General features: G+C 36.1%; 3 protein-coding genes across 5 annotated transcripts; 2 read left to right on the top strand and 1 right to left on the bottom strand.

Annotated features, from left to right (window-relative positions):
• Positions 1-10,601: 10,601 nt before the first annotated feature.
• LOC145043872 (aspartic proteinase 36-like) lies at positions 10,602-15,560 on the top strand. Its single transcript, XM_078992648.1, has 12 exons — positions 10,602-11,101; positions 11,300-11,420; positions 11,566-11,993; positions 12,098-12,254; positions 12,415-12,497; positions 12,589-12,685; positions 12,786-12,858; positions 12,998-13,216; positions 13,352-13,476; positions 13,725-13,829; positions 13,916-14,013; positions 15,195-15,560. Exons 1-12 carry the CDS (start codon positions 10,812-10,814, stop codon positions 15,364-15,366), a joined length of 1,968 nt encoding a protein of 655 aa, XP_078848774.1. The 5' UTR covers positions 10,602-10,811; the 3' UTR covers positions 15,367-15,560.
• Positions 15,561-19,674: 4,114 nt separating this feature from the next.
• Positions 19,675-24,116, top strand: PUB4 (RING/U-box superfamily protein with ARM repeat domain-containing protein). Of its 3 annotated transcripts, none has more exons than XM_078992644.1 (7): positions 19,676-19,935; positions 20,580-20,669; positions 20,757-20,858; positions 20,943-21,223; positions 21,322-21,435; positions 21,527-23,242; positions 23,685-24,116. In XM_078992644.1, exons 4-7 carry the CDS (start codon positions 20,948-20,950, stop codon positions 23,742-23,744), a joined length of 2,166 nt encoding a protein of 721 aa, XP_078848770.1. In that variant the 5' UTR covers positions 19,676-19,935; positions 20,580-20,669; positions 20,757-20,858; positions 20,943-20,947; the 3' UTR covers positions 23,745-24,116. The 3 variants fall into 3 exon arrangements, with proteins under 3 accessions (XP_078848773.1, XP_078848770.1, XP_078848771.1); XM_078992645.1 differs by lacking the exon at positions 19,676-19,935 and adding an exon at positions 20,111-20,191; XM_078992647.1 differs by lacking the exons at positions 20,580-20,669; positions 20,757-20,858 and having other exon boundaries at positions 19,675-19,935.
• A 2,541-nt stretch (positions 24,117-26,657) lies between these two features.
• On the bottom strand, positions 26,658-27,464 carry LOC145039225 (peamaclein-like). Its single transcript, XM_078987309.1, has 2 exons — positions 27,101-27,464; positions 26,658-26,956 (listed from the first exon to the last, which is right to left on the bottom strand). The coding sequence occupies exons 1-2, from the start codon at positions 27,243-27,245 to the stop codon at positions 26,763-26,765; spliced, it is 339 nt and encodes a 112-aa protein (XP_078843435.1). The 5' UTR covers positions 27,246-27,464; the 3' UTR covers positions 26,658-26,762.
• Between the last annotated feature and the right edge of the window lie 203 nt (positions 27,465-27,667).

Raw genomic sequence — 27,667 nt, 5'->3', positions numbered from 1 at the left:
CCCTCCATATGAGCCTCCTTGATCCGCTCCAACAACGGAGTGATCACTGCCATCCTCATACACAGATCTCTAATAGGGGCCGCCGACACTTTGCGGCTTAGGGCGTCGGCCACCAGTTAGCCTTCCCTGGATGATAAAGGATCTCACAATCATAATCCTTCAGCACGTCCAACCACCTCCTCTGCCTCATGTTCAGACTCGGCTGATCCATAAGATATCGTAAGCTCTTGTGATCCGTGTATATAGTACAATGGACCCCATAAAGGTAATGTCTCCAAATCTTGAGGGCAAACACAACTGCCCCCAGCTCCAAATCGTGGGTAGGATAATTAGCCTCGTGAGGCTTCAACTGTCTCGAGGCATAAGCTACCACATGGCCTCGCTGCATCAATACTGCTCCCATACCTGTGATCGAAGCATCACAATAGACTACGAAGTCCTCTACTCCCTCTGGCAAGGTAAGGATCGGAGCCTCGCACAATTTCTGTCTGAGAGTCTCGAACGCCGCCTGCTGCTCAGGCCCCCAACGAAATACCACCGACTTCTTGGTTAGTCGGGTGAGCGGCACTGCTATCTTGGAGAAGTCCTGAATAAATCTCCGATAATACCCTGCCAACCCTAGGAAGCTCCGAATCTCGGATGGAGACTTCGGGACCTCCCACTGCATCACGGCCTCTATCTTGGCCGGATCTACCAAGATACCCTTATGGTTGACGAGATGACCAAGAAACTGCACCTCGCGTAACCAGAACTCACACTTGGAGAACTTTGCGAAGAGTTTCTCCCTCCTCAAGGTCTCCAACACCTCCCGCAGGTGCTCCTCGTGCTGCCCCTGTGTCTTGGAATATACCAAGATATCATCTATGAATACTATCACCGACCGATCCAGCATTGGTCTGCACACGCGGTTCATGAGGTCCATGAACGCGGCTAGGGCATTGGTGAGCCCAAATGGCATCACCACGAACTCATAATGACCATACCGGGTCCTGAAAGCAGTCTTCTGTACATCCTCATCTCTAACCCTCATCTGATGATAACCGGAGCATAGATCGATCTTGGAGAACCAAGACGCTCCCTGAAGCTGATCAAACAAGTCATCTATCCTCGGAAGTGGGTAACGGTTCTTCACCGTTACCTTGTTCAACTCCCGATAATCAATGCACATACGATGCGACCCATCCTTCTTTCTCACAAACAGGATCGGCGCTCCCCAAGGCGAACTGCTCGGCCGAATGAAACCCTTGTCTAACAGCTCTTGCAGCTGTGTAGACAACTCCCGCATCTCAGGGGGAGCTAGTCGATACGGTGCTTTGGCTATCGTAGCCGCACCAGGAATTAGGTCGATCCTGAACTCAACCTGTCTCTCAGGAGGTATCCCCGGCAAATCCTCGGGAAAAACATCCGGGTAGTCCCGAACAATAGGAACATCATCAATCGTCGTCTTGCCCTTCTCCCGGGCATCCAAGACGTAAACTACAAAACCGGCGCAACCCTGCTGAACATAGCGCCTCGCCCTTGCGGCGGAACAAAAGGTCGGTCCTCGCTGGGGCCTCTCGCCCTGAATCACTATCTCTCCCCCACTGGGAGTGAGAACCCTCACTAGCTGAAGCTCACAATCAATCACCGCCCCATTGGGGCTTAGCCAATCCATACCCACAATAACTTTATTCCCTCGCAGGGGAATAGGAACCAGGTCCACTGAAAACTGCTCATCAAATATCTGAAGGGAACACCCTCTATGTACTCTGCCGACCCTCACGGTCCTATCATCTGCTATCTCAACCTCTAATGGACAATCCAGCTCCCCTAGAGCTCTGCTAAATCTCTTGCTAAGCGCAAGCGATACGAATGATCGGGTAGCCCCCGAATCGAACAATACCAAAGCAGAGATGCCGTCCACCGAGAACGACCCCGTCACCACATCAGGAGTCGCTCGCGCCTCCTCTGCTGTCATCTGAAACGCCCTGCTCTTCGCCACTGGCGCATCAGATCGGCCTTGCCGGCCATCCGTAATCCTCAAGGTGGCAGGGGCAGGTGCAACCACCTTCCCCGCTGCAGCTAAACTGGGACACTGGGACTTTTTATGTCCCCTCTGATTGCACTGAAAGCAAATCAGATCTGATGCTGTAACCGTAGTAGTAGGGGCCGTACAATCCCTGCTCAAATGCCCAATCCGACCGCACTTGTAGCAGCCAGAACTCCCTGCCTTGCACGCCCCCCCCCCCCCCCGTGCAATCTCCCACACTTGCCACACCGACCGTGGCTCTGCTGACTCCTGGACCTGTGATCTGAAACCTTGGGCTTTTTGCCCACACTGCCTGAACCCGAAACCGCCTCCGGTTTCCTCTTCTTCTCCATCTCGAGATCAATCTCCCTCTCCCTAGCTCTAGCAATCATGTCGTCCAACGTTTTACAACTGGACCGGCTCACAAACATGCGGATATCACTCCGCAACATCTCATGATAACGGGCCTTCTTCATCTCCTCATCGGCTGCATACTGAGGAACAAGAAGAGCCCTCTCCCTGAACTTGGCGGTGATCTCCGCCACCGTCTCTGTAGTCTGGGTAAGGTCCTGAAACTCCCTAGCTAGCTGCTGCACCTCAATGACCGGTGCAAACTCCGCCCTGAACCTAGTAGAGAAATCAGTCCAGGTCATGGCATCCAATGCTGCATCATCCCCGATGGCATGTCCAACCTCCTCCCACCAATCCCGTGACCTGTCTTTCAGAAGACAGGATGCCAATCTGACCTTGTCCCCCTCGGGACACCTGCTAGTGCGGAATGCGTTGGCCACATCCGCCAACCATCTGGTACTCGCTATGGGGTCCCGCGCCCCATGATAGTCTGGAGCTCCGCATGCCCTGAACTCCCTGAACGTAAGTGTGCGCGACCCCATCATGGCCGCCATCTCAGCACGAAAACCACCAAATCTCTCATCCATCAGCTCTAAAATACCCTCCTTGATCGAACCGAAGATCACAGGAGTCTGCTTCAGTATGATGCGGGTAACCTCAGAAGAAAGGAACTCTCTGGTCTGCTCATCCATCTGCCCGACCTCCGGGCCTGATCCCGATCCTGATCCCCCTCCGGCATCTGAGCTGCCGACTGCTGGTCTCGGGCGCAAAACTACCATTCTGAAACATATCATAACAACATCAAAACACTGAAATATCACAAGGGATCGTGATACTACTACTATCTTCCTGGTCTTGTCTTGGCCTTCCTTGATTCGAGTACGGATCCTCTGCTTTCAGTAGTACGGGCCCATACTACCTTCCACATCTATCTGTACTTTCCTCAAGGACTGCCTTGACTCCACCAAGTCACTTCTACTACTGCTATTCTCTGCTACTCTCATCCTAGGCTTGCCCTAGGGAAACCTCAGACTTAACACAACTGGTCCTCAGCTGCTGAAGGTCTCCTCATAATGCCAATTAGCCACTACCTAAACACCATCACATGTGATGAGGATCAGATAATCCTTCAAGTAAAAGACCCATCCCTATAACGGTTGGACTCAAACAAGAGCTGCGCAATAGGGCCAGTTCCAGCACTCTGGGATTATTCAACCCTGACCACATGTGGTGTGATGTGTTCACCTAATGGCTAACTCCCATCACTCAGATTCCCACAAAGCACGAAGCAAGCAACATTCGGACAAGGGAAACAGACTCAAGCAAAACTATTCTCGTAACAAGAAACTGCACTAGCATAGGATGCTAAGCTCCCACTATCAGGCATAACCTAATCAGGCTATCCTACTGCTGTCTACTCAATTCTAGCATGCAATACTCATAAAGTTGTAATACATAAAGCAGGCATTCTCCTAGCTCCTTAGTCCTATTTTAGCATGCTGTTCTACTGAAACTGAAACTGAACAAATAACTTGTATGGGTAATTTGGGAGTACTTACTTGAGCTCGGCTGATCGCATGCACACACCTCTATCTCGTTAAAAAGATTTCTTTCCTTCTAAGTGCTTTCAAAATTCTTTTTGTAAAATGTTTTTATTTATTTATTTATTTATTTTTAAAAAAAAATAAATAAAATCTTTTATTTCCCTTAGTTTGAGTTCAGATACACCCGGAAGTGTATCCGAATCCCTCAAACCAGGACTCTGATACCAACTTGAAACGACCCAAAAATACGACCCAAAAATTTTGTTTTTCAATGTAATCAAAACCATAATCTGAGTATCATAACATAAAAACATACGCGATGTATCCCAAATCATAATAAAATACTGTGCGGAAAAACTGTATCATACTATATCAAATCAAGACAACTAAAACCATCCCCAGGATAAAAGCTAAGCTGTGGTGTGTGCGATGCTATCACCCCGAGCTCTTCCTTTTGCTTGCGGAAGTACCTGAAACCAAAACTGAAACTGTAAGCACGAAGCTTAGTGAGCTCCCCCAAACTACCACATACCATACAGTATCATATAAACACATATTGGGCCTGGCCCACTCCATCGGGCCGAAGCCCGGAAACTGCATCGGACCGAAGTCCGGAACTGACTGGGACCTTGTCCCTTGCATCGGACCGAAGTCCGGAACTAACTGCATCGGACCGAAGTCCGGAACTAACTGCATCGGACCGAAGTCCGGAACTATCTGCATCGGACCGAAGTCCGGAGCCGACTGGGACCTTGTCCCCTGCATCGGACCGAAGTCCGGAACTGACTGACTGAACATGGCATAGCATAACACATCATCTAGCATGAACACATATACTGCATACTACATCGGGCCGTAACCCGGAACACATAACACTTAACACATAAAACATAGCATACAAATCCTGTCTGAGCCACAAAGGCATCAAACATACTAGCTACTGCATCGGACCAAAGTCCGGAAACTACTGCTAACTGAACGGGCTGGCATTGTGGCCTTAGACCCGTCCCTACTGGAAGGAAACTCACCTCGTAAACTGGCTGCTGAGTGTGTGGCTCTGGAAGCTAACGGCTGCTGCTCCTGTATCTCCCCGGCTACAAGTCCATAAACACACTCAATCAAATACTAAACACTGCACTTGGGTAAAATGACTCTTTTACCCTTGGTCAAAGTTACTCTCATTTAGACTGACTCGCCGAGTTGGGCCACCCAACTCGCCGAGTCCTACTCTCACTTTTCAATCCTACTCGCTGCTACTCGTCGAGTATGGCATCGACTCGACGAGTACCCTCTTGATCCAAGAACTCAGACAATCTTCATCCGACTCGCCGAGCCGTATGAACATACTCGACGAGTTGTTCTTGATCTTAAGAAGATTGCCTTGGACTCGCCGAGTTGTATGAACAACTCGCCGAGTCCCTCCATTACTGAGTCTACCTTCAACTCGCAGAGTCCAATCTCTAACTCACTGGTTCCACTCAACACTGCTAAAAATGAAGGAATCGGGGACTCGCGACTCAACTCGCCGAGTCGTTCTTCCCAACTCGCCGAGTTGCCGCCATGCAACTGTTTTTCACCCGATTTTGCTTGAATCCAACACATACAAATGATAGATCTGAGTCCAATAAGCTGGTTTACCTCGTAAAGTTTCCAACTTTACGTGTACAACACATGAATAAGGGAAAATAAGGCTAAAAGATGCATAAAAGGGATAGATCTAGGGTTAATATGCAAAGTATCCTCATAAAGGCAATAGATCTGGACTATGGGACTTCTCAATAAATAGATCCAAGGTTATCTCGGCTTATTAGGGCGTTCATGAAAGCACAAGGCTTGGAACAAGCATCAACTAGTTCTTAGAAGAGTTCTAATGGAGGTTTAAAGCATAAAACAAGAGGGGAATCCGAAAATACCTCCAAATAACTCAGATTTGCCCTTGGATCTTGCACAACTCTTCTTCTCCTTGCTCCTTTCTTCTTATCCTTCTTCAAGCCTTCACAAATCACACAAAATCACTTATAAACTCTCAAGGATGAACTAGGGTTTTTCTCACAGTGTTCTCAGGGTGAAGGAGGCAAGAATGGGGCTATAAGGTGACTTAAATAGTGGGCAACCCGGGGATTTAGGGTTTCACCCAGACGGATGGACTCGCCGAGTCCGGGATATGGACTCGCCGAGTCTCCAGCTAACACGTGCTCGAAGTCGCGACCCTACTCGGCGAGTCAGGCTATGAACTCGCCGAGTCCCTCTTGCAAATCTTTAAAACAATTACTAATAAATTAACATACCGGGAACGGGTCGTTACAAATACAAGTTGAACAATTATAGTTATTATATTAATCACATGTGATTAATGACTACCAAGCAAATGGTTTTCTTACTCTCCAAACTATTTATCAAACTGTTTTACCTCAAATTGTCTTACAAACTCCTCTAATTGTCAAATACTTTTACTTAAACTCTTTTAAACTTATATTTTGTGTATCTGTATAAATATAGTTATATAAGTAGGATTGAAAGGACTTAGGACTGCTAGTCTACCCTGCTTCCTGTTCTTGTTTGATGTGGTCTTAGGGTATCAAGGTTAGTTGTCCGAAGGTCGTTTGAATCCTATTTATATATTATGTTAATGTATATAGATATAAAAGGTTATTTCTTTCATCCAATTCCATGCCCTTGGGTAGCAAGGGCATACAAACATGTTCATACTTTACTAGTAAGCTACCATATGGGTAGTTTAGGAAGATACTATTACTAGAACAATGAAACATACAATGAGACAGTTCATACATGAGTCAATACATACTATGATGAGAATCAAACATGAAACAGAGTGAGGAGAAACAAACAATAGACACTATGACGAGAAATAAACATACATGCTAGACAGAGAAAGAACGCACAATACAGCTAGCACACATATACATTACATATACATTAACACAATTATGTGAGCCATTAAACAGGGCATGGCACTACCTGTCATGACTGTTTTTGTATTAGAATCTCCTTCATTGGGGAGCGTATGAGTTTGTGTATAGATCTATACTGGATTGGCTATCCTACACTTTGTTGCTCGCTACAGTTGGACTTGCAAGTCTACGGGTGCCAAACGTCATTTTTACGGCATCTTACATTGTCGTTTTACTATTGAGTCGGTAACAAGATACAGGCCGATCACATGTTACCTTAAAAATTACAATTGCTTAAGGTACTTAGTACAACAGTAGTTGCTTAATACAATACTACAGTACTATAATATTTCCCCATTGTATTCACTTCGTGATCATGCACACGATGCACGGTGATGTAAAAACTATATTTTTGGTTAATGATAGTCGGAGTTGGGAAAATACACCCTCTTACATGAGACACACACAAAAATACTAGATGCCTTGGTAGAAGGCTACTTTTAGTAGAAAACATAGGGTTTTCTAGGAGAGTTCAAACAAATACAAACAATACAAAACTTAACAGAACTTATATATTACAAAACATCTTACAAATGATTTCATACAAACTCAGACACTTATATACTTATGATCTCACTTTAAAGCTGATTCTCGCTTTCAAAATAACTTGTATTCTCAGGTCACCAATAGACAGGTACAGGTGCCGGATTTTGAGGAGAAGGAGCTTGTTCGAGACTCCTCTTTTATTTTGATGTATATAATTTTTGGTGTCTATATAACTTAACAGAACACACTTGTATGAAATTATACTATTAATGCAATGGATGATGTTATTGCTTGTTTACTACTTTGCATTGTTGTGATACTGTACATGACGCCTCCACCCCAGAACGTTTCCGCCGTTCATCGGTTTTGGGGGTGTGACATCATCCCTCAGAGTTTATTCCACATCAGCTAATTGTGATCTTTACTTTGATGTTTAAATATGATATATTCACTTAAATTAGTTTTGGAACAACTCGTTTGTATTGTTTATGGTTTTAAAAATGAAAATTTTACTATGAATTTCTGGGACTTACACATAAGGCCCTTGAAATGACGTATCTTTTTGATTTTTCGAACTTAACAACTATTTTGGGAAATTTCTCACATATCCAAATCTATAAGGTCATACAATAACGAACATTGACCAAAAGATTGTTATTTAAATGTTAATACTTATAAAATAATTTAAAGTTATCATAACTTGAACATGTATACTAGTATGCAGACATTATATGCTATCACTTCCTTCACTTTCTCTATTGCAAGACTGGTCTTTATTTCATCCTCAGATTCTACTTCCTAACAACTACCGAACATATGTGATTGTATATATGTTTCCATATAAATAATCTCTATGTGTACCTAAAGAACAAAGAGATAATCATGTATACTAAAACAAAATAATATAACACAAAATAAATTATTGTGTTTCTAAATTATAATACATGTTCTATACATCTAAATCATCAACAAGACACATAATCCATGGGTTGTCCTGCAATTTATGTTGTTATCCTATAAATCTATGCTCCAACTTGCAAGTAAGATATGAAAAAAATCTTAAGTCTCTGTATGATATATTGTAACACATTAGATTATCAAAATTCCTATATAAATCACTAATATACAATGATTGTGCATAACATAACTAAAGGAACTATGATATATTGTAACACATTAGATTATCAAAATTCCAACATACATCACTAATATACAATGATCGTGTATAAAATAACTAAAGAAATCAGGAGGTCCTAAATTGGCTAGTAGAGTCATAATCCATATGCAACACTTCCATATTGTAACTAGAAGATAATGTAAAAATCATCAAGTCTAAACCGAAGGCTGTATCTTCCAATATGAAACCATAACACCTCATTATAATGGTCACAAATGAACAAATGATATGACAAAAAAACATAACATTGATGAGTTACGAGTCTACAATTGATTTGATATCAACTGCACCCTAAAACCTGATATCCTACATATCATTATACGGGCTCTATAACAAGATAAATTCCTGTTTATTATACTTGTAAAGTATACATTAGCCTTAATGGTAACTAGGGCATGATAATAATCGTAATTCATATCATACGTTAGAAAATACAGAAAATAATTACAATATTGTTCGAAAATAAAATGTGTCTAGATATTGAAACACTTTTGAGAACACAGTTACACCAACATGAGTGATGTGAAACACTCACATGCATATTCTTGATTCACATTTGAACGCAAATAGCACACTCACGAGTAATTTGATTTACATTTACTAATTAAAAAATAATTTGAAAAACTTGTGAGTATGTTCTTAACTAACATTTCATCCTTTAAAACTATATTGGGTTAGATATTATGTAAAACCACACTTGTCGTCATGTTCTTTCACACATAATGTTTTGTAAGACATACTTCACTTTCACTATGATATGAGAATATATTCCTATATACATAGTTACTTCCTAATGTGCTCGATAATATGTCATAATCACACACTTGCAAATAACCGGAGAACTCACTTAGGGGCCACTTGTTTCACCTCTTAACCATTCAATTAAGAGGCAACCTAACAACCATTAAGCATTTGAGGCGTCTGATTGGTTAGAAAAACACATATTAACCGCTAAGAACCCCAATTTTATCTCTGAATCATAAAGAGGGTAGAGAGTTCTTGAACCATTCATTTATATAAAATTTTTTATCTTATCTAATCCTATCTTTGAGTCCATCGACGTCGTACTCCCAATCCAGAGAAGTAACATCACCTTTTTCCTTCTCATATGCGTGTTAACACACACTTCATTCTTGAGATTAATTTATATAATTTTTGCAAATATCAATTTATATATATCTTATATAATTCTATAAAGTCCATCGACGTCGTAGTCCCAATCCAAAGAAGTAACATCACCTTGTTCCTTCTCATACGACTCTCAATCTTGAGCTGTTAAGATTAATTTATATAATTTTTGCATATATAAAAAATGATGTTATTTATGTAACTTTTTGTCAATAAATGATTAATGGTATATTATTTATTTGCATTTGAAGTTGTTTTTATTAAAATGGTAAGATGGTAGTATGTTCATTCTATATATTCTTTCAACAATCTTACAAAACAACTTGAATCATTCATACATCTTAATGGTTCATGCTTCTTGGTTCACGTCTCTTAATTGTTTTACGTTGAATCATTAGCTTTCTATTAAACAGCCTTTAATACTACGAAAATTTCCGAGTTTTGGTTGATTGTATTGGTCGTGATAATCTATAATAAGTTTATATAAATTAGTCAAAAAAAAAAACATAATTTATTACATAAAATACATAAATGAGATGGAAAAAAAAATCCCAAATCTACTATAATAAATGAAGGTTTTTTTGCTATATATCATCTTCTCCTTCATTTGGACACTTGGCATTTTCTAAAATTTTTAAATTTTCTATTTTCCACTTCTCATTTTATTAAATTAAAATTCCACATTTAATGTGTAATGTAATATATATGTAAAGTATTTATTAGAAATGGTTTATATATGTAATGTATTCAATACATTAAAGTTTCAATAATTTTAATAATTCAATTTTTTTTTATTTTTCTTATAAATTCAAACTTTTCAAATTATTATAATTTCATATTTTTTTTAATTAAACCCATGTATTGGGTCTATTATTAAAGTATTTGATTCTGATAATTTGTTTTATTTGAAGTCTAAAATGAAATAAAAGTTAAAGAAAAGGATTAGATTGCAAGCAAGAAGAAGGTCGTCGTCTTCGTTCGTCGTCGTTCGTGTCGGGAACCTTACTTACCGCTGACTTCACCATATCCTCCTCCCCGCCTCCCTTTCCTCCATTTTTCTCTCTCTAAATCCTCCGTTGAGAGAGAGAGAGAGAGAAAAATCCCTCCATTTTCATCCATCTTCACCGATCGGTGATATCCCAATTATGCCGCGATTCACAGCCCTATTGATCTGGTCGGTTTTTGTACTATTTCACTATCCTCCGTCGTCATCGTTAAGGTATGTTTCTGCTCTTAAAAACGATTCGACCACTGTTATTATCCGGCCTCCACGCGCCGGTAGCAATCGCCACACCATGTTTCTACCTCTTTTCCCCTCTCCTCCTAACTCCTCCCGGATCTCCGGCGATGTGGCATCTCGACGTCACCTCCAGAAATCCGATGCTCCTCGACCAAACGCTCGCATGGCTCTCCATGACGATCTCCTCCTCAACGGGTAATTTTAGGCGTTTTCTAGATCTATTTCACTGAAACACAAACTTTCAATCACTTCAATTTTGAAAATTCAAACTGATTTCATGCCTTATTTCCATTTTTCAAAATTGAAAACTGTAGTGAGTTCCTATTTGTTCTAAATTTAGAGGTAGTGTTCCGAGGTTTACGATCTGTGTGGAATTTTATTGATGGTTTACAGGTATTACACTACGAGACTCTGGATCGGATCGCCGCCACAGAGATTCGCTCTGATTGTCGACACAGGGAGTACTGTTACTTACGTCCCATGCGCTACCTGTGAACAATGTGGCAAGCATCAGGTACTTTCTTCCCGTGATTCCATTCCAATTCATTCGCTTTATGTGATCTTATCTACACCTTCGCTTATATTCAGAATATAATTAGGGTTCCGAACAGGAACACAAATCTAACTGTTTGTTAATGTTATCGATTCACATTTACCAGGATCCAAAGTTCGATCCAGAATCATCCACCACCTACAAGCCTGTGGAATGCAACATCGATTGCACCTGTGACAACAACAAAGAACAATGCATCTATGAAAGACAATATGCAGAAATGAGTTCCAGCAGTGGTGTTCTTGGTGAAGACATCATATCATTTGGCAACCAAAGTGATCTTCAACCTCAGCGAGCAGTTTTCGGGTGTGAAAACAGAGAAACAGGTGATCTCTACAGTCAACATGCTGATGGAATAATGGGATTAGGTCGTGGTGATTTAAGCATAGTTGATCAGCTTGTTGATGGAGGTGTGATAAGTGATTCCTTTTCTTTATGCTATGGTGGAATGGATGTTGGTGGTGGTGCCATGGTTCTTGGTGGAATCTCTCCCCCTGAAGACATGGTGTATACCCATTCAGACCCTGTTCGCAGGTATGTTTTGTATCTATCTAACTTATAGATACAAAACTTCAATCTCTAACATAAATACATTTGATACATCTCGCACATTTACTCTAGTCTCGGGATGGCAACAGCCCATATTACAATATTGAGTTGAAGGAGTTACATGTTGCTGGGAAACGGTTGCCTTTAAACCCGAGTGTTTTTGATGGAAAGCATGGAACAGTTCTTGATAGTGGGACCACATATGCTTATCTTCCTGAAGCAGCTTTTGAAGCTTTTAAACATGCTGTAAGTTTATTTCTTAAAAGGGAAAAAACCTTTCTTTATGTATCAAGATACCAACCCTTTACCTGTTTGCGTTTCTTGTAAGGGTAAAATGGTCATTTAGATGCAACATTTATCAAATGGGTAGTGTTTAATTAGGGATTATCTCTTATATTATATGTAGATATTGAAAGAACTTGAAGGTGTTCATATGATCAAAGGACCTGATCCAAGTTATAATGACATTTGCTTCTCGGGTGCTGGAAGGTAATGTTTGTTATCTGTTTATTATTAATCATTGTATAAAAGTAAATAATAATAATAATAATATGAAAATGATAAATCTTTTGATTTTCAGTGATGTTTCACAGCTCTCGAAAACTTTCCCATCTGTTGATATGGTTTTTGGGAAGGGACAAAAGCTGTCATTATCCCCTGAAAACTACTTGTTCAGGGTAACCATTTATTAATTATTTAATTATTATCAGTATCACCTCTTAAAGCTCTACTTTTTTATTTTCTTTTTTTAAAATTATTTTCTTTTTATATGTGAAGCACTCAAGGGTTACTGGAGCATATTGCTTGGGGATTTTTCAGAATGGAAAGGATCCCACCACTCTTTTAGGAGGTATTTATTTCACACTTTTACTTATTTCCTTTTTCTTTTTTATGTATTGATATATATATATATATATATATATATATATATATATATATATATATATATATATATATATATATATATATATATATATTGCAATTTGCAGGCATTATAGTGAGGAATACATTTGTTATGTATGATCGTGAACATGAAAAGATTGGATTTTGGAAAACCAACTGTTCTGATATATGGGAAAAACTTCATATTTCCGAAAACGCCCCTGAAAATGCGCCTCCTCAGGCATCTCCTCCATCAGATGGAATAAGTCCCACTGCTGAAATTCCTTCTTTGCCCCCGACATCGCTTCCACAGTATATTCCTCAAGGTAAAAACATCATCTGCTATCTAAAGCTGTGTTATTTAATTATTTATATGATTCACATGGTTTATATATATATATATATATATATATATATATATATATATATATATATATATATATATATATATTTTTTTGCAGGAGAAACAGAAATTGGAAGTATTACATTTTCTATGTCTGTGAGTCTTAATCAAACTAAAGTGAAGTCCCAAATCTCAGAGCTTTCTTGGCTAATTTCTCAGGAGTTACATGTTAACACTTCACAGGTAGACATTTTTCTTAAAAAAAAAAAAAGAAAATCACATTTATAGATTTTTATTGTAGTATATTAGGTTTCTAATAAGCTTCTATTCTGTTGACTTGTTTTATATAAATGATATATTCATTTATTAGAGTTAAATAATATTATATAACATAAAAAGTTCATGAGTATATGTATATGTCAACCAAACAGATGTTCATATTCTTGAGTTTTCATTTTCTTTAACTTTTTATAAAAACATTTTTTTTTCAGGTTCATATATTGGATTTTACATCAAATGGAAGTAATAATTATGTTACAAAATGGTCCATTACTCCACTAAAACCTGCTAACTCCATGTCTAAAGCAACTGCACTTGTGAGTTTCTCATAATTTTTTTTTTTTAAATAAATATTTCCACAATCATTATTTATAAACTTATTATTTTATTATTTATGTTCCAGAGTATTATTTCCCGCATAAGCGAAGGTGGAGTTCGCCTTCCTGATTCCTATGGGAATTATCAATTATCTAATTGGAATATTCAACCTCCAACAAAAAGGTAAAATTACTTTTTTGTCCTCATGCAACATTTTTTTTTTTTTTTTTTTTTTGCTTTATCGACCAAATATGACACATGGGTCACTGTAATTTGGTATGATGGAAAAGGAGTACAAAGGAATGGAATGGATGATTACATTCTATTATTGTGTTTTGTTGAGTTGAAGGAATGGAATTGGTTATTCAAACATTTTGTTTGATATATACAATTGAAAAAAAGAAAAGAAAATGAAATCAAATTTTATTAGTAAACAACAAATTGTTATTTTGTAAAGGTTAAGTTTAATGAAAGTAAATATATTGCTAAAGAAATTTTCCATATAAACATATTTCATATCATTTGAAATGTATATTAGATGTGTTTCAAATAATCAAAAAAAGTTTATCCATCACTTTAAAAAACTTATATACAAAATTAAACAATCAAAAAAGAAATTATCGTAAAATCTCAAAAGAATATTATAATCTCAAAAGTACATTTTATTTAGGGTTAATCTCATAAAAGACTTTATATTTTGTGTTTTTTTTTCGGGATTAAACCTCAACTTTATTTTTTTTCCTGAAAAAGACCTTGTATTTTTTCATTTTTTCCTAAAAAACCCTCACCTTGTATTTTATTTATTTATTTTTTTCCGAAAAAAACCCTCAACCTTCTAACTGCTTCCAAATAAACCCTCAACTTTATAAAATTTTCCTGAAAAAACCCTCACATTTTACAATTTTTTTTGGAAAAAAATGACTAAAAGGGGTAAGATTGGAAAAAATGAAAAAGAAAATACAAGGTCTTTTTCAGGCAAAAAGTAAATTAGAGGTTTAACAACGGTTAAAGCACAAAATAATATAAGTTTTTTATGAGATTAACCCTTTTAATCATTTTTTAGAAAATAACAAAAAACAATTAAATAAACTTTCAAAATTTTTTTTCCCCTAAAATATTATCATTCCATTCCCTTCAAATAACATTTAAAAAAAAAAACACATTCCCCATGGAAGTAGAAGAAAGAATCACATTGTAAGGATAGTTTTTCAAGCAACCCCTAAACCGGGCCCCCACACAACAAGGGTTGTTTTTTCTACCAACAACTCGTGAGCTTGAGTGGCCCACACTATAAATGTTATTTATGAGCAATAGAAACAGCAACAACAACCTCTGAGCTGACCCAGGCTACACTGTATGTGCAGAAGCTGGTGGGATAAGAATTACTTGGTAGCGGTGCTGGTATCAATTGTAGCTCTAGCGATTGGATTATCAACTTTCGGGACATGGTGGCTTTTCAGATTTAGGCAACAATCTGGTTTACAATATAAACCGGTTGACTCGGTTGTACCCGAGCAAGAACTTCAACCACTTTGATCATCATCTTCATCTACTACTTCAAATGCAATCTCACAATTACACTCTCAAGTTTATCTAATTTTTTTTTTGTTTTTGTTTATAAAGGGAAAATGTTAAGGTAGTGGTACACTATATATTATATATATATTTAAATATTTGTATGTGTAAAACATTTTGGGTACTAATGTCAAAATTCACAGGGTTTTATTTTATTTTATTTTGTTTATGTTTAAAGTTTAAACAGAATTCCTAGCATTTTATTGAGACTACTCCCACCAAAAAATGGCATCTTGGAAAAGAAAAAAAGATACATCACATGAGAATTCATACATGGCGTTATGATCATTTTCTTCTGACAAATGAACTTTAGCCTTATCTATACAAACATCAATTTATGTTCTAATCAAATTTAAATTTTTATTTGCTCAACAAGATTTTTGGGAGAATCTTTAAAAGCTTTTCGTATATCCTTGACAGAATTCATGCGATTAAACACACACACATATATATATATATATATATATATATATATATATATATATATATATATATATATATATATATATATATATATAGGTGCAAGATTTATAGATTATATGAGTTAATTTAAAAAACTAAATATAAACGTTAAAATATTTAAGAATTTTGGATTTATAATAAAATGATAAAAATAATGCATTATTAAAATTGATTTTTTTTTATCTTTTAAATTTAAATAAAAAATAAAATAAACTGATGGGTTTTAGTTTAGAATTTTTAAATGAGAAAGTAAGTTCATTAATAAAATTGATATTTATTTATTAGTATATTTATTGTTATTATTATATTAAAATATTATACAAAATTTATTAAAATAAAAAAAACACATAAAATGACATGTGAAAAAGAAATTTATTAAAAATAATCATAAAATAACATCTAGCAAATTGAATGAGTATGAAATATGATCAAAAAAAAATTCATTTATTAGATTTATCTTTTTTTTCTTTTTAAGTTTTCAATTAAAAAATTAATAATTATTGTAATAATAATTTTAATAATTGTGCTAATTTAAATTATATAAAAGGATAACATTCAATAACCTCCTTCAAAAACCAACGAGACCGAATCTTTTGATTTTTCAATATATATCATGTATTGGCTCAAAGTTTAATTGTAGTCTTTTTTTCATCCCTCAGTTTAGAGTTTATATTGTTAGATCTTCAAATCATATCCCAACCACTCCCAAGTGTAATTAGTTGTCAAATAACACTAAGCTAAATGATTCAAAATTCCCAACCATCTCATCATACAAGAGTAAAATGACAAAAACACATGTCGTGTATTTATTAATTTCAATCCATAAAGTGATAAAACTCTTAACATTTTATGTACAAAGTTATATGTATCTTATCTGGAGTCGGGTTGCAACCATATGCTTTGTGTTTTTTGTTTGGAAAATGATGCCATTAAATAAATTTTTAATGAGTTTACACTTCACAGGATATTCATGGCATGATTTTTGATTAAAAACAATATTCTCAACCCATTTGCATATAAATGGATTCATTTATGTTATATTTTACCTCTACCCAATTAAATTGGTATTTTTAAAACTTAGTTAACAAATCATAAAAAGACAAATTCCACAAAAGATTATCACGTCATTAAAAAATGTTATGTCAGCTGTTGACAACCAGGTAACTAAGTAAATTGTTATCATTGAAACAAAATGTCCTAATTAAGATGAAATTTTTTGTCATAATTTTTAGGATGTTACAAGTTGGTATCAGAACATTGGTTTGAACGATTCATGCACATTTTTGGATGTGTCTGAACTCAAACTTGGAACTTGGTATGAAAATTTTCAAAAGAAAATTAATTTTTATAAAAAGGATTTTAAAAGAGAAAATGGTGTAGTGCATGTTATTAGCCGAACTCAAGTAAAGTTGCCAACTTTAAGCCCTTGCATGGCTACAAAAAGCCCAAGGATAAAAATTAAGCCTCTTATGTTCTTTCCTACATCTTATCTTTGGAATGGGGACTAAACAACCTCAAAGCTTGCACCTTTATGAATTGAGATGTCTAAATATGTCTGGAAATGCAACTTAAAAGCTTGGGTGTAGCTCATACTCACCAAGATCTAAACCTTTGGGTCAAAAAGAAGAAATCTAGCCCTAACTAAGAACTTGAGGAAATATGAGCAAGATTTGAGCTTTATACCTCGAAGTGGTGCCAAATGAGTAGCAAATTTTGGATCCAGATTCTTGGAGACAAAGCTTTCTTCTTGAACCACCTTCTTCACCACCAAGGAAGCTCAAAATCTCTCTAAGAAGCTCAAAGGATTCAAAAATGGCTAGGGTTAGCTAGGAGGGCCGAAATGACAATGGGGGGCTGAGGTAAGGAAAAGTCTTAGGGTCATAATGGGGTTTAAATAGTGCACAAACCCTAATCACTAGGGTTTTGGTCTGAGCCACGTATGCCTAGCGTACGCACCTCGACACCACTATGCTTAGCGTACTAAGGGCTACGCTCCGCGTACCTAAAAAGTTAATATTCCAAACTCAGGGACCAAAAGCGACAAAGACCAATACCAAAGGTTAGAAGCCAACCTGAAAAATCTTAGATTTACATCTTTATTTCGATAATCAGTAAGCAAAGACACAAATGAAAAAGGTTCAACTAAAGGGCTTTATATAGCCTTACAGATGTAATAAAGTAAGGAAACTAAAAAAATAAAGGAAACTTCAAAATAAAAAGAAACTATCTTGTAAAGGCTTATTCACGCTAAAAATAAACCAAACATGCCCCTAGAACCTTCTAGCTAAAACGACGTATGAGACCATGCAAACTCCATGCACAAATGACTCTTCACATTTTGAACTTTCGTATCCAAACGCTAAGACTAACCGTTTGCAGTTACCTTCCCAAGCTTCGCATTCACAATGAATCTTTTGGTTTTCACATCCATTACTCAAAACTTGCGATATGTTGTGATCGTTCACATCCATTCGCATCCAACAAGTGACTTGGATTACGAAAGGTTGTGATTCACATTCGCATCACATACCATACTATCCTACAACTTATACTCAACTAGCCATACATCATCCCTTACATGAAAGACACAAAACAAACCATCATCCACTTCCAAAATCTAAATACATTAGCAGACACATTGGCATTCACATGCATTTCAACTTGATTAATAGGTTCAAGGGGATTCGTAGGGGAATTAGGGCCATTAAGCATTATTTCAACTTCATTAACATGCTCACTGAAAGACACGTGGGTATTATGACCATCCATAGGTACAACTACACTACCGGTAGCAAAAGCTCTAAATTCGAACATATTCTATCTATACCACTTTGTTTAACATTGGTGGGTCAATCTAATGAAAATACCTATCATCCATTTCTTCATCATACACAACATAGCTTTAAAACCTTAATCAAGAGCTACTATTCAAAAGTGTGAAATTCAAGAATCTTTACCATGTAATTTAGGCAACCAAGGAACCTCCGATTTGGATTCTTTTGAGTCCATGATGTCCACATTCCACTCAGATCTCCACAATAACACTATCTAACATTGCTGCTTGAAGAAGAAGTCACCGTCGCTTTCCTCTTTTTTCTTAGTCGCACCTTCGAGTGCTGGTTGAAGAGTAAGAAGTCGATTCATCTTTTGCTTCAATTTATCCCTCTTAAACACCACATATGATGCAATATCCCATGATGCCTGCCACGTTTGGTGCCACATAAGCATGATATAAGTAACTCACTAACCACCCTGTTTTGAATCAATTAATCTAGTAATTAGAACTTAATTACAATATATATATATATATATATATATATATATATATATAAAGAGTAAATCGACTATTAAGCCAACATAGAATGATTTTTTATAGAAATTTCCCTTTTAAATAATCATCATAATCAAAATTAAAATATGTTCAAGTACATAACTTTTAAAACAAATAATTTTAACAATAGTTAAAAGTAATACTAAACCGACAATCATATTTAAATTTATATACAAGTCGTTGACTGAATGTTTATTTTAATATATTGTTCAAAATTATTATTGTATAATTAATGTATAATTAATGTTTATTTTAATATATTGTTCAAAATTATTATTGTATAATTAATGTCAATAACTTGATAATTTTCAATAATATAGATTTGTTACAATTTTAAGTACATAATTTTAAGCAATGCAAAGAACAAATTCTTCAAGTAACTAATCACTAAACCACCATTTAAATATAAAGCTCAAAGATAAGTTGTATAAAAGTAAAAATTGATGAAAAATACAAACATATTTGCAGCAATCGATATCATTTTCTTTTTGACCTCCTTCCTAAATATTGGGCAGCAAAAGCAAAAAGAAGGAACAAATTCGGAGTTTTTGGGTATCAAAAATAAAATTATGGCAGAAATAAAAAAGCCAATGAGAAAGCAAGAATAGAGCTGTTCATGAATTCAAGAGGAATAAAAATTTCGCATACCCACTGGTTTCTTCATATCTTTACAAATTACGATCCCTTGGCGAATTGTTCAAGCTAAAATCTGCCGATCTTTTTTCCTTGTTATTCAGGTGAACTCTTACTCTATCTTCTAGGGTTTCGTTTATTACCGATTATATTTGTGTTCTTGATCTCTGTTGGACTCGTTCCTTTTTCAACGTTTTCTTCAACGCGTTTTCAGTTCAATTGAGGTGAAGTCAAGTCTATTCTTTATGCTCGTTCTTATTTAAGCTTTGCGTGTTTGTATATTTGATCAATTTGAATTCCGACATTAGTACTTCGAATTCTGTAGAGAGATCATAAACTTCTGTCGGTTATTTCTCCAGGGTATGTATATTGTAATGATGATTTGTGGTTTCGATAACTGCTTAGCGATTGATGCTATGATCTAGTATTGCTTCGTTTTGAATTGTAATGTGGGGAATTTTCCCCCAATTTGAGAAACTTCTTATTTGTCGAATACAAGATTTTGATTCATTATGGAGAAAGATTCCATTTATACTAAGCTTATGTATATGTATTGGATTCTTTAGGTAGGATTGGTATCTGTAACTTGTCGAGTTATTACTTCTTCTTGCATTTATGCTAGTTATGGTGGAAATTAAACTGACATTATAGGTAGATTACTTTTGAAGATGATATTTTGCTGATGTTTGTCCATTAATGGAATATATTTTATCTCCCTAATTAACTAATTATCTCTGATTTTGTGTAGCTTACTGTTTTCCAAGGCTATTACTCTTTTGTTCTTTCACATGCATATATATTAAGAGGAGTAAAAGATCACACAACTTATAGATTAAAGGTAAATATCAATTCAATCATGCTGTTTTTATGAACAAAACTCACATTATAATTATATGCTACTAAATGAATTTATACACCTTCATAGGGAGTTGAAAAAGAATATCATCTATGGAGTTTGGCTTTTCTAAAGATCACATATACGAACAACATTTTCTCAAATAAGCAAATCACAAGTTTCCAAATATAGGTCTGTGATCCTTTTCTAAATTTTGGAATTTAGATTATAGTTATTTAATTATCTCCTAGATTATGATTTATTGCTTATTGACAGGTGTCATGGAGATATCACTTCTGAAAGTCCTTCTCAAAAACATCTCTACTTTCTTTCATCTTCCATCCCATGAAAACAGAAATTCAGAAATTGTTGTAAAATACTACCAAAAGATTGAAGAAATACTCAAATTAAATAAACCAGTACTCGAATCAATAACTGATTCAGAAATCTCTTCCAATGAATCTCTCCAAAAAGAATTTGCAGGATTGAATCAATCCATTGATGAAGTCAGAGAGCTTCTAGAAGATTGCCACCCGTTGATGAGCAAAGTTTACTTTGTATGTCTTAATCACCCTCATTTTTCCAAATTTTAATTTTCTTGATATGAAATTATAAAACTTTATTATTTTGCATCTCTATTTCTTCCACTTTCTAGGTTATGCAAATCGAATCATTATTTGGAAAGATTCGTTCTCAAAGCTTACAACTTTATGAGCTTCTTCAATCTTCTAATGATCTCCCTGATGAATTAAGTTCATCATCACTCGAGGTATTCCATAATTTCATAAATTTAATAAAGAAATTGAATTGCATTACACAAATATATAAAAACTACATATTTCTTTTTGGCCTTTTTGCAGCATTGCATACAGAAAATCAAACACATGGGTCATGAAAAATCATCATCTGTACTTTCAAAAGCAATAAGAGATCAAACAGATGGATCTGGACCTAGTGTTGACTCAAGGTCAAAAATTGCTGACTTTCTTAACCTAAAGTCAAACCAAGAACTTTTAATCGAAGCTGTTGCCCTTGAAAAACTAAAGGAAAACGCAGAACAAGCAGAAAAGATTGGAGATTTAGAAGTTATTGAAGAAATGATTAATCTTGTTACACATATGATTGATTGTTTAATCGAATCAAAACAATCAGAATCTTCAAACCCTGTTCCAATTCCACCTGATTTCTGTTGCCCTTTATCACTTGAATTGATGACAGATCCTGTAATTGTAGCTTCTGGACAGACATATGAGCGGGGGTATATTCGTAAATGGCTCGATCTTGGCCTCACTGTGTGCCCTAAAACCATGCAAACCCTAGCCCACACTAATCTCATCCCTAATTACACCGTGAAAGCCCTAATCGCAAACTGGTGTGAGTCAAACAATGTCAAACTCCCTGACCGGTTAACACCCGTAGGGGTAATTTCGTCTTTTCACGAACCCAATTCTCCCGTACACCACCACCATGTCCAAACGCCCTCCGTCGATTCCTTACCGGAAAACACACCGGAATCCGGCGACCAAGGTGAAAACTCAACGGTTTCGAATACAAACGAGTCTCAGGCGGATGAGGTGGTGGTGCCGCCGGAGGTGGTGGTGGAAGTGGCGGCTCAGCCTGCTGCCGCCGCCACACCGCGGCGGGACCATGAATACTCGCCGCGGTTTGAACCGAGGCCGAGGAACCAACTATGGCGGAGACCGTCGGATCGGTTCGGCCCGCGGATCGTGTCGTCTCCAACCACGGAGACGCGACCGGATTTAACCGCGGTTGAAACCCAAGTCAAGAAATTGGTCAACGAGTTGACCGACACGTCGATCGATGTGGTTAGAAACGCAACCGGTGATTTAAGATTACTCGCGAGACACAACATGGATAACCGTATCGTGATCGCGAACTGTGGCGCGATAAATTTACTAATCGGTCTTCTAAAGTCAACGGACGAAAAAGTCCAAGAAAATTCCGTAACTGCCCTTTTGAATTTATCGATAAATGATAATAACAAAACCGCGATTGCAAACGCGGACGCGATCGAACCGTTGATTCACGTGCTTGAGACCGGGAGCTCGGAAGCGAAAGAAAACTCGGCCGCCACGCTTTTTAGTCTTTCGGTGATTGAAGACAACAAGATAAGAATCGGGCGGTCGGGGGCGATTCGTCCGCTTGTGGATTTATTAGGGAACGGGACACCGAGGGGTAAAAAGGACGCGGCGACTGCTTTATTTAATTTATCGATTTTTCACGAAAATAAAGCGAGAATCGTCCAGGCTGGCGCGGTGAAGTATCTTGTGGAGTTAATGGACCCCGCGGCGGGGATGGTGGATAAGGCGGTGGCGGTGTTGTCGAATCTTGCGACGATTCCGGAAGGTCGGGCGGCGATCGGGCAGGAGGGCGGGATACCGGTTTTGGTTGAGGTTGTTGAGTTGGGGTCCGCGAGAGGGAAGGAGAATGCGGCGGCGGCGCTTTTGCAGTTGTGTACGAATAGCAGTCGGTTTTGTAATATGGTGTTGCAAGAGGGGGCGGTCCCGCCATTGGTTGCTTTGTCACAGTCGGGGACCCCACGTGCTAAGGAAAAGGTGTGTTTTTATTTTTAGTTTTTGATAGTAAGGGCGTTTACGTCTTTTTACACAGACGAGAGATCGAGCGCGTGTCCCGTCCCATCTTTTACGGTTCGACAAAAAAAAATACAATTTTGTCCTATTAATATCAGTCTTAGTCTCAATCCAATACATACCAAACACAGTACAAATTGTTCTGTCATGTCATGTGTAACAAACGGGGCCCGTTTGTTACGAAAGATGAGACATGACATGACAGAACAGGTTGTACTGTGTTTGACATGCATTGAATTGGGATGGAAACTGATATTAATGGGACAAAATTGTATTTTTTTTTTTGTTGAACTGTAAAAGATGGGGCGGGACACGCGCTCGATCTCTCGTTTGTGCAAAAGACGTAAACGCCCTCATCATTGAATGTTTGGTGACGATATGTAAAATTTTAAATGTTTTGTTGCAGGCTCAATCGCTGCTAAGCTACTTTAGGAACCAACGACATGGGAATGGTGGGAGGGGGTGAGGGTGATGGTTTTTGAGGTAAGATATGTATACAATTGTATATCTAATGTTGCAAATAATGCATATGGAGGGAGGGAGGTTGTGTTTATTGTGTTGATTTGTGACAAAAAGAGGACATAGAAATGATTTATGGAGGGGAGTTTGAGTTTGATTGAGTCCTCTCGATGAATAACTTTGTGGTTAAATTTGCAGCCTAATTTAGTAGTGTGAGTTTGTTTGTCAGAAGAATATAACTCATATTTTCCTTATGAAAAATCTTAGATGCTTCTTCTTTTTGTTATATATAATATATGTTTTCAAGTGTAGTTTGGAGCATATGGTGCATTGTTGATAAAGAAAAGGTTTGTCTGTTATGGGAAGTATTTATTTGATATGTGTCTAATGTTTGCTTTATTTGATTCCGACTCTTTGGTGCTTTTGACTAATTTGTGTCCACTCAAATTGTTTGGTTTAAATTGGTCATAGAATCAGAACATTAAGTATTCTTTTTCCCCTTTCAAATAGGTCGAAATAGATTTTCTATTTTAAATCGTGTTATGTCTTGATTCTTATTTATTATTATTATTTTTGGAATATTTACTGTATAATAGGCGGTTAGGTGTAAGATTCATGTATTACATGTGTTAATTAAAAAAAATTAAATATAAAGGTCTAGATATTTAAAAACATTGGATTTATAAGAAAATAATAAAATAATAAATTATTAAAATTGATTTTTTTATCTTTTAAATTTAAATAAATAAACAAAATAAATTAATGAACGTTAATTTGAGAATTTTGAAATAAGAATATAAGTCCATTAATAAAATTGATATTCATTTATTACTATATGTATTGTAATTATTACATTAAAGCGTTATTTGGAATTTATTAAAATATAAAAACCTATAAAATGACATGCTGAAAATAAATTAACTCAAAATAACCATAAAATATCATTTGGCAAATTGAATGAGAGTGTGATATTTGACAAAAAAAGTTTCATTTATTAGAGTAGATCTAATATATAAAACCCGAACTAAATTACAAAAATTGACATTCTTTTATGTATCATTTTAATTGATAAATATGCTAAAAGTAAAATTAATTAATATGATTCCATCCAAAGTTAAAATAATGAGCATAAGTTTACCTTGTATAATTATTATTTTTCAATAAATAATTTGTTTTTATTAAAATTTGAAACATTGTTACTAAAAAAACCTAGAAAGTTATTAAAAAAAAAAAACACACACACCAATGACTAAACAGGTTATACGGGTTATGTCTAGATTGATGTTTACAAACCGTCAATACGTGATACGAATAATTATATAGGTCGTATCGTCGTTGAGACATTTTTTTTCCCTCAGCCCATCAACCCAACCTCATTTTTCAATCATAAAATAAAATTATAGTATGTATATTTTATGGGGCGGAATAAATAAACGAAACAATAGTCAAGAACAATCATATTTCTATTTGGTGTGAAAGAATTAATTGTTATTTTTTAAAAAAGAATTATTTTCAATCTTGTAATTTAAAGAAAAGTAATAAGTTTTGACTCAAGTTTGAATCCCTTATATTTGATTTTGTTGATAATAACTTTTCATTTTCCAAAGCATGCTATCAAAACTCTCAATTTCGATAGTTCGACATGTTACATACTTTTCTCTTGGTGATGCATTTAGCGCAGAATTTTGTTTTTTTTAATTACAAAATATATGTAACCTCACAATTTTCAAAGCATGGATGAATGGTCCTACATATAAACTTACCTTTCTGTTTTTTTATTCCTCATTTTCGTGTCCGTCTTGAAAACTCTTGTGAAACTTTCTGTGATAGTTTTCTAGTTTCCTAGTAGCAAAGGGATTTGTACTACGCAACTTTCTAAATTTGTAAACATATGTTGAAAATGCGATTTCATTTGACAATAACTGCAACCAGAAGCACGTCTTGAAGTTGCTATTTTACATCATGTTCCAAGTTCAACTTAACGAAGGAAAAAATAAAATGGATAGAAATAAGAAAAAAAAAATTGTGTTTCTAAGTTTTTTAATGAAATGGAATGGAAAAAAGTAAAAGAAAAAACTCTCTTGAGAAATTATCCTCCTACCAATCTGCATACCCATTTAAATGATGATATGTGTCATATTCGTATCCTAAAATATCACTAAATTTATTATTAAATGTTACACATATCAATATTTCATTGGGTAGGAGGATATTTAGGAATAAAAAATAGAAGGATATTTAATTTCTCTTTTATGAATCATTTGTACGCATAATCCAAGATATATCTTTATCAAGGTAGTGACAAAGAATAGTTGTATGTCTTAAACTGGCCTTCTAGACGATTAATGTGAATTGCACTATATAGAGGAGATTACATATTTTTTTAGTTCAAGAGAGAAATGGTTTGTTTGTTAATTGTTAGCCTCAAATAATTTATTTTGGGCTTAGCCCGTATTGTAGTTTAGACCCGAAATTGAAAACCCTAACTCCACATATAAACCCCTTAATAAATCAGTAGAACATCTTTAGTTTGGTCATGTACATAACAAAATTATCCTGATTGTATAAATGATGCAAACGTGCGTTCTTTATTATCCTCACATTGGGTATCGATAGAAATCCTAACATTTTACATCGACTCAAATCCTAACATTTACATGTAAATACGTGTGTTCTTTATTATCCTCACATCTTATATTTTGTAGGTATCGATCAAAAACCTAACATTTATATTGTATGGTTCTTGAAATAAACGAATTTCGTGAGCCATTTATAAAGCCTTTCGAAAAATATCATATAAATTAATTTCACGAATTTGATAAATTTCACAAGGAAATGAATGAGTCAAATGACAAAATCACTTTCTTTGTAAAACTATTTCACTAAACCATTTTTAATGAATAACAAGAGATATTAAAATTAAAACTAAAAATACTTCATTTATAAAAAAGATTATTTCAATAATACAAAAACTCCTTCACAACAATTATTCACACAAACTCTAATCCATTAAAATTCAAACATTTTAAGGGCATTTGCTTGTTCCCTTGGGGTTCTTCATATCACGGTAGCAAGGGCATTGCGCTTTATCGGCGTACGGACCCGCCGGAACACAGCCGCTGCATTTCCCGCAGCAGATCCCGCAATAATCCAAACACCTGTCTCTCCGGCCAGATCTCGAACACCTCAATTCACACTTCTTATTGCAACCAAATCCACCTGCATTCATCAATTCATCAAATCATCGTTAATCACTACTCAATCGATCTATCCTTCTACAAAAAACGAATCAAACTATTTCGTTTTGTTGTGAAAACCTAAAATTGTCGAGAATTGGTGAATGAAGAGGGATCGATGAAATACCTGGACCAGAGACGGAGATGGAAACGGAGGTGGAGGCGGAGGCGGATACGCCGGTAGGAGTTGTTGCGGCGGCGGATTTGAAGACGGAGGAGGTGAAAACGAAAGCGAGGATGAGTAGAGCTGCTAGTGGAACTGGAAGCTTCATCTTCTTCGAATTATGAATGAAATTGGTAGCATTGTGGTGAAGACGATTATTTATAATAGCAGCGATGAAAACCAGTGCCGGTGAACCACTGCCGACGCCGTACACGTGGTATGAGCACCACCGACACAGAGTTTGTGATATCAAGGTGCACCTGTCAATCCTAATGCATTATCTGGTGTAATTTGCATGTATATGATCATCTTGTTTTTAGGTTACATATTGGTGACATTTTGATAAATTTGTTCATGTAATTATCAATTTATCATTATCACATCAATTATCATTTTATGTTATAGATTAGATACTATTTGATTTCATTGGATTCGTGATTAATCGGACCAAAAATCAAATATCATTGTGATTTATGAAAAATTGAATATCATATGAAAATACGACTAAATAATTAGTTTTTTTTATAACAA

This window comes from Lactuca saligna, chromosome 4 (assembly GCF_052625555.1).
Source record: "Lactuca saligna cultivar CGN05327 chromosome 4, ASM5262555v1, whole genome shotgun sequence".
NCBI classification, from domain to species: Eukaryota; Viridiplantae; Streptophyta; class Magnoliopsida; order Asterales; family Asteraceae; genus Lactuca; species Lactuca saligna.
This window is presented reverse-complemented; position numbering and strand designations above follow the sequence as displayed.

Coding starts and splice junctions, on each gene's coding strand:
- PUB4 (XM_078992647.1), top strand. CDS start 20,948: ATGGAGATATCACTTCTGAAAGTCCTTCTCAAAAACATCTCTACTTTC. Junction 21,224..21,321: donor TGATGAGCAAAGTTTACTTT/GTATGTCTTAAT, acceptor TCCACTTTCTAG/GTTATGCAAATCGAATCATT. Junction 21,436..21,526: donor TAAGTTCATCATCACTCGAG/GTATTCCATAAT, acceptor GCCTTTTTGCAG/CATTGCATACAGAAAATCAA.
- LOC145039225 (XM_078987309.1), bottom strand. CDS start 27,245: ATGAAGCTTCCAGTTCCACTAGCAGCTCTACTCATCCTCGCTTTCGTT. Junction 26,957..27,100: donor CATCTCCGTCTCTGGTCCAG/GTATTTCATCGA, acceptor TGATGAATGCAG/GTGGATTTGGTTGCAATAAG.
- LOC145043872 (XM_078992648.1), top strand. CDS start 10,812: ATGCCGCGATTCACAGCCCTATTGATCTGGTCGGTTTTTGTACTATTT. Junction 11,994..12,097: donor CATTCAGACCCTGTTCGCAG/GTATGTTTTGTA, acceptor GGATGGCAACAG/CCCATATTACAATATTGAGT. Junction 12,859..12,997: donor TCCCACCACTCTTTTAGGAG/GTATTTATTTCA, acceptor TGCAATTTGCAG/GCATTATAGTGAGGAATACA.